Source organism: Gekko japonicus, unplaced genomic scaffold, assembly GCF_001447785.1.
Source record: "Gekko japonicus isolate JY-2015 unplaced genomic scaffold, Gekko_japonicus_V1.1 scaffold1469, whole genome shotgun sequence".
Classification (NCBI taxonomy): Eukaryota; Metazoa; Chordata; class Lepidosauria; order Squamata; family Gekkonidae; genus Gekko; species Gekko japonicus.
The window spans coordinates 109,523-116,931 of NW_015163133.1; the positions used below are offsets into that span (position 1 = coordinate 109,523).

Genomic DNA, 7,409 nt, shown 5'->3' on the forward strand with positions numbered 1-7,409 from the left:
GGGGGGGGGGGGCCCCCCCCCCCCCCCCCCCCCCCGCAGCTGGTTCCACCCGTGCACGACTCTGGCTCTCAAAACGTCTTCCCCTAAGATCCAGCCCTGATTTAAACCCGTTCTTGCAAGTCCTATATGTATATATATATATGCATTTTATGTAAGCCGCCCTGAACCCACCTTGGCGGGAAGGGTGGGGTATGAATCAATCAAACAAACAGGAACCGCTCCCTGCCCTCCTCTGAGTGACACAGCCCTTCAGATATAACAATAAAATGTTAATGAGAAAAGAGAGCCATCCTGTCCCCCCTCAGCCTCCTCTTCTGCAGACTAAACACTCCCAAGTCTCTCAGTTTTTCCTCACAGGGCCTCTTGGTCTCCAGGCCCCTAGGTCATCCTTGTCTCTCTCCTCTGCACCCACTCCAACCTGTCTACATCCTTTTTGAAGCGAGGCCTCCAGAACTGCACACACAGGACTCCAGGTGTGGTGTACAGCGGGACTATAGCCAGTGTTCCCTCTAAGCTGAGTGAGTGTGAGCTAGCTCGCAGCTCTTTAGCCTCTGGCTCACACATCTTTGTCTTCGCTCAGGAAAGGAGGGCTCCAGAGCAAACTAATTTATGCAGTAGACAAATCACTCACTCGCAACTTCAATGCCCGGGAGCTCACAAAGTAGAATTTTTGCTCACAAGAAGACTCCATAGCTTAGAGGGAGCCTTGACTATAACATCTTGCGATTTGGATGTTATGCCTCTGTTGATACACCCCCAAAATCGCATTAGCCTTTTTTTGTCGCTGCGTCACACTGGCTGCTCATATTTAACTTTCGGTCCACCTGTACCCCAAGATCTTGTTCACACACACTGCTGCCCAGAGGTATATCTCCCATCCAGTATGTGTGTTCCTCATTTTTATTGCCCAGGTGTAGAACCTGGCTCTTATCCTTGTTAAACTGCATTTTGTTCACATCCAGTGTGTTCAGATCTCGTTGAATTCTATCTCTTGTCTTCTGGTGTATTCTTTGCTCCTCTCAATTTGGTGTCATCTGCAAATTTAATGGGTAGCCCCTCCACACTCTTGTCCAGATCATTTATAAAAATACTGAAAAGTACCGGGCCCAGAACCGAGCCCTCTGGCACCCCACTGGACACCTCCCTCCATTCAGATGAAATGCCAGTGGCAACTACTCTTTGAGTGCGCTTCTCCAACCAGTTCCTTATTCAACTAACTATCCTACAGTCCAGTCCACAGTCCTCTAGTGTACCCATCAGAACATCATGGGGAACCCTGTCAAAAGCTTTACTGAAATCTAGGTAAACAACATCAACAGCATTCCCTCGATCCAGTAGGCTTGTCACTCGGTCAGAGAAGGAAATGAGGTTGGTGTGGCAGGACCGGTTGGGGACAAATCTGTGCCGACTTCCCCGGATCACCAAGTTGTCCTTTACAGATTGATCCCTTTAAAATGTGCTCCAGTATCTTCCCTTGGGCAGAGGTCAGACTGACTGGCCTGTAGGGTTTCAATTGATGAAGTATGTTAGATGGGGTTTCTTTTCATGCAGCTACTGGCCATCCAGTATGATCCCCTGATTCACGTGTTCCCAACGTAATCTGAGACCTAACTGTTTAGAAGCAGCAGATGCTGTGAAGTTATCCGCTTGTCCTGTGATTTCTGCAATTTATGGTGTACATGTGAAAATTATTTTTTTTGTAAATTGTTAAAGTATGTGCTAATGTAGTATGAGTTCTCATGCTTAGTATTGTTATGGAGGAAGTAGGATTCATGCGCCACTGAAAGTTAATTGGGGGGGTGTGCCACAAATTTTGTCTTTCATTGAACTAGGCAGTGTGCTGGTTTGGTTTGGTCTGAAGAGGGGGCTGTTTTGATTTCTCTTGGCTCCAGGTTAGGGTTATGTTACATTTCCCACTTGCTGGTCATGGGTGGGCATGAGCGTTCAGTTTAGGACGCTGTCGGTAGAAACACTTTTGAGTACACACTACTCTGAACATCTCTTGTACAAGCCTCATTGAACTGAACATATTGAACGCATGGTGGGCATTACTGTGTGGTTTGAATGGTATCTCTTCCACAAGGAATCCCTCTCTGATTGCCATCTTTTTATTGGGACTCCTTCCATTAAAAAAAAAAAAGCATTAAAGTTACTATATCCTTCAGCACGATTGTGCTAATTATAGAAGAAGAGGAGATTGGATTTATACCCCACCCTTCACTACCCAAAGGAGTCTCAGAGCGGCTTACAAACTCCTTTCCCTTCCCCTCCCCACAACAGACACCCTGTGAGGCAGGCGGGGCTGAGAGAGCTCTGACAGAGACTGCTCTTTTTCCAAGAACAGCTCTTATCAGAACTAGGGCTTGCCCAAGGTCATCCAGCCAGGTGCAAGTGGAGGAGTGGGGAAATCAAACCCCACTCCTGGTTCTCCCAGATTAGAGTCCGCACACTTAACCACTACAACAAACTGGCTCTCTTTTGCTAAATTTTCTGTCCCATGCCTCATCACACACACCGATGGCTGAGTTGTTCGATGGTTGCTTAATTCCAGACTAATATAGTAATGTCCCACATCTCTTGCTCCATTAATCTTGTTACTTTGGATTTTTTTGTTGTGCACACCAGTTTTGTGTATGTTTACTTGGAAGCAAGTCCCATGGGCTTCAGGGGAGCTTATTTCCAAATAAATGTGCATAGCTTTGTGGCCATATGATTTCTTTTGGTCCTGAGATGCTGTTTTTGGGGTGATGCTGTTCTCAAAGGAAAGGTCCACTCTTATAGGATAAATGAAACTTCCTGGTGGGTGGAGGAGGTCGCCGAGGGAGTTCCTGGGTCTTGCAGAATTCTCCAGTAAGGAAGGGAGGGAAGACTTAGGGCAGGGAGAAGGCATGCGAAGTGTGGACCAGGGCACTTCACTGGGCGGTGGGACATCCAGTGTTGGAAATGTAAGTGAGTGGCTGGAGTTCAGCCTTGCGAGGAATATTAATGTAGTCGGCGTATCAGGTCAAAAGACACTTTTATGAGTGGAGCCATTCAGACTAATGGCCTGATAATGTCCAGTGCCCGTTGGGGCTGGGCTTCTCTAATGCTGTCATTGTTTCCCAGTGAGTGTACTGAGACCAGGGCAGAATGGTGTCCAACTCTGCCGCTTCTTTGTGGGATTTGGGCTCCATGGAACAGCGAGTGGCTGGTCTTAGAGCTGAGATAGAGGGGAATGAGAGAGGCCATCAAATATGGAGGCTTAATGGTAACAGCCAAAATAGTGGTGGTTGCTAGTATTGGAGGTCTTGCTGCTGGAGTATGAGAATTTGGGTGATGGGTCAAGGGAGACCTCACGACTCACAAGGACTGAAGCGATTACTCTGTACTGTTGTATGCATTTTCTCCCAAACCTAGATATTCAACGAGAAGAGGAAAAGGTAAAAAGATCAATCAAAGATGCTGCCAAAAAAGGTCAAAAAGATGTGTGTGTGGTCCTGGCGAAGGAGATGATCCGTTCACGGAAGGCTGTGAGCAAACTGTATGCCTCCAAAGCACACATGAACTCTGCCCTGATGGGGATGAAGAATCAGATGGGTAAGGACACGGCTGAGCCTCTCAGGATGGCACTTTTCTGTCCCATCTTGTTCCGTGGGTTCCAATTGGCGCACAGCCATAAAAATCTCAGTGCAAAGAAACAAAGTGTAATAATGTTCAACAGGTAATATTTTATTTTAAAGCATTAGTTATGTCTGTATATCGTGAGGTTTGAGAATGCTGTTGCTGAAGTGAAGCACACAGGAGAACATGAGACTTTTTTGTAGAATAGATTTTCATTAGTTTTAGCAAGAATAAGAACAGACAACTACAGAAAAAAGAAATACCTGTAACAGAAAAGCAACTAACAGCAGTGAAGCATATACTCTTGTTTCAGTTTAACACTTTAAAGTCGAATCAGTTCTTGTCTTGTACTCCTGTCTCAGTTTAAAAATCTTGTAAGCGTTCTCTTTCTGTTTTATAATCACTTTGATGGTTTTCCAAGATAACTTCCAATCCATTTATAAAATCTCGCCCAGTTCCTTTTCAAAGATTTCTTCTTTTTCTTGTAATTGTAAATTCAGTTTATCCATTTCTGCTGCTTCCAAATATTTGTAGATTATTTCTTCTTTTGTTGGCGTTTCTTCTTTTTCCCAGTTCTTTGCATATAATAGTCTAGCAGTTGTTACAACCTGTATAAAGGAGAACATGAGACTTGAACGTGGGTCACAGGCCTGACCTGTCCTGGATCACTGATACCTAGTTGGACACAGCAGGAGGAGCTGATTTCTCTCAGTTTTGTCCAGTCTCTACTCACTGATCAGAGAGGGGAAACTGCCATGGTTACGGTTGGCTAACTATGTGCAATGTTGAATGGGTAGAGGTTCTCTTGGTGTAAAGCACTCCCGGCTGCCTGACAGTCTCAAAATAACACGGTTGGTCTTGGACCGGGGTATTTTCATGCCACCCTTTTCCCTGGGAGATCCAGGTGACATTGCATCCATGCAGCAGCTTGAGAATGAGTAGCCCAAAGTCACCGAGCACATTTCATCGCAAAACTAGATTTGAACCCGTGTACCCTGATGCTGGTTCAGCGCTCACCACTTTTACCACACTGGCTCATGAGGCTTTCAGTCCTCTGGGAGGATCAATGCTGAGACCCCATAGGGAGCTGTGGCTTAGGACTCCGGGACTGGTATGACCAGTGCAGGGCTGTCTCAGAACATGCAAGCCCCCATCCACGTGGCAGGACAGGCCCTTGATTCAGTTTTCTGCTCCACGACAGAGCAGTCATCTGGTAATGGAGGGGATTTTTTTCACTTCCCTTATTGGACTGAGGTTTGAATATCTAAAAATTAACCACCTGTGGAACTCTTTGTTTTCTAAAAGTACCTTTCATAGAAACTATACATTCTTTGAAAGAATTCTAATCTCAGACCATAAATCTTGTAAAGGTATGATCTCACTTATCTACAGAGAATTGTTAAGTAACTCATATAATTCACTCACTACCTACCAAACCTCATGGAATACAGATTGTGCCGTTCCACTGTCAGACTCCACTTGGACCAAAATATGGTCCTCTCCCAGCATAACGTTCTCTGAATATAAGAGCCCAAGCTCTTAAATTATTATGAAGATGGTATCACATGCCAACTAAACATTGTATCAATAAAGATTACTCACCTTTATGTTGGAGGGACTGCTGTGAATCTGCCAACTATTTTCACTGTTGGTGGATCTGTAAAAAAATAAAAGCATATTGGGCCACAATAATACAAGCCATTAAATCAATTACAAATATATATACCTCTTTCTCCAGATTTGTTATTACTCGATCTATGGCAAGGCATAGATATTCCAAGGATAAGTAAAGACCTTATCTCTACACTACTGATGGAGGCCAAATCAGTCATTGCAAGCAATTGGAAAAGCTCCAATCCTCTTACTTTACATCAATGGGATGTAAACATTTGGGAGCTTTATGCTATAGAAAAAATTAACATCTCTATCCCCTCTAGTAATAGCTGCAAATCACAATCTCTGTTTTATTCTAAATGGCTTTCTTATATTGAGGCTTCCTTTTTGAAATCCATTGTTCCTACCTCTTCAATACCTCGATACAAGGAAATCATAGCAATTTTCTAATTGTAATATTTACCCTAACACAGAGTTTTTGTTAGTCATAACTTATAAATGTATATCACAGCTAAAATTGTATTCTATCTGTTAGTTAAGTAAGTTACAAATTCTTTGATTATTGTTCAATTTGTTTTATCAGTGTTATCTTGCTGAATGTTTTCTTCATCCTAATTACTGTTAGTGTTAAAAGATATAAATAAAATATTTTTTTTAAAACCCACATGAAACTCACAGTTTTATCAGCTATAAGCCAAACATACACCACAAGATGTGACTCAGCGAGACAGTTTTGTTATGTGAAAAACTTCTTGGCAGGCTCTTCTTTCTTCTCCTTAAATGGAAAGGGCAGAAAAAAAATACAAAGGAAAGAAAGGGGGGGGGGAAGAACCTCAATAATTGAATCCATATATTGAAAAATCAAAATGTAAAGAGTTTAAAACCAGTTGCCATGTAGATTAGTCTCTATCTGATACTGGAAATTTTTCTTTATTATAATTCCAAGAGAGAAAGTCTAAAACAAGGGTATTTTTTTTTGAAAGGAGGACAAAGTATCCAAATTCCACCCAAGAGAGGAAAATAAAGAGGTCCAAGATCTTCCAGAAAGAAGTTACTGTAATCCAGTTGTTTAGAAGAGAGAGTTTGTTAACAAGACTTCTGGATGTTTAGCCCTAACAACAGAATAGCAGTGCTTCTCATGTCTTTTACTAGCCGTGGGAAGGAGAGGGGGGAACTCCTCCCCCACCCAGTCTTAGACTGTGTCTTTTTACATTTTAAAGGGCTTAAATGTTAAAAACAGGTTCTGGGTTTGTTGCTTAGACAGTTACTCACAGTGATCTTCTTTAGGTGTTTTTAGGTAGAGTTTCTAAAGACCCTCTAAACGGGTAGCGACAGCTGGTTGCTCATGGCTGCCAAAAACACACTTCAGTCTGGCTTCGACCCGTGTGCTGCCGCAGCACAGGATGTCCAGATCGAGTCCCTTGCTCTGCACCCCCCTCCAAGGAGTGCAGTGGAGTTCGGGAGCCCCTGATACTCCTCTAAAAGAAGCGCAAAGCTGGTGGTGCCTGGGGAGTAAGTCCCGGTGCTGTTCGTCTTGCCGCACTGCAACCCGGAAGTCCCACATCCGTGCTTAGTTCTTGTGGTCCTTTCTTACATGCCTAGGGAAATGCTGATTGCCATTTTGGGGTCAGGAAGCAGTTTTTCTCCAGGCCAGTTTGCCAGGGATCCTAGTTTGTTTGTTTGTCATCTTCTGGGTGTGGAACAGTGGTCACTGCAGATGTGGAGGGGGGAGGTATTTGTGAATTTCCTGCCTTATGCGGGGGGTTGCATAAGATGACCCTGGAGGTCCCTTCCAACTCTAAGATTCTATGATTCTATGATGCCAGCCTGCTTAAGGCCTTGAGGGTCAATACCAAAATCTTGAACTTGACTCGGTATTCCACTGGGAGCTGGCACAGCACTGGTTGTATATGTGCCGTCTGTGGTACTTCCATCAGGACTCGTGCCACCACATTCTGGACCAGCTGGAGCTTCCAGGTCAGTCTCAAGGGCAGGCCAGTATACAGCGAGTTACAGTAATCCAGACTGGAGGTGACCGTAGCATGGACTGCAGGGGGTAGGTCAGGATGGGACAGGAAAGGGGCTAATTGCTGGACTTGGTGCAGGTGAAAAAATGCCAGTCTGGCAATAGTTGTGACTTGGGCCTCCATAGTTAAGGAGGCATCAACCGTTGCTTCAGGACTGATGGGGAGGGA

At 44.2% G+C, this 7,409-nt stretch overlaps 1 protein-coding gene across 1 annotated transcript in view; it reads left to right on the forward strand.

Moving 5' to 3' along the window:
• The window catches only part of RNF103 (ring finger protein 103), a 60,052-nt gene that overhangs the window by 37,298 nt on the left and 15,345 nt on the right, over positions 1-7,409 (forward strand). Inside the window, exons 5-6 of the mRNA XM_015406945.1 lie at positions 3,106-3,110; positions 3,397-3,576. Coding sequence (XP_015262431.1) covers positions 3,106-3,110; positions 3,397-3,576 — 185 coding nt within the window. The remainder of the gene's footprint in view (positions 1-3,105; positions 3,111-3,396; positions 3,577-7,409) is intronic.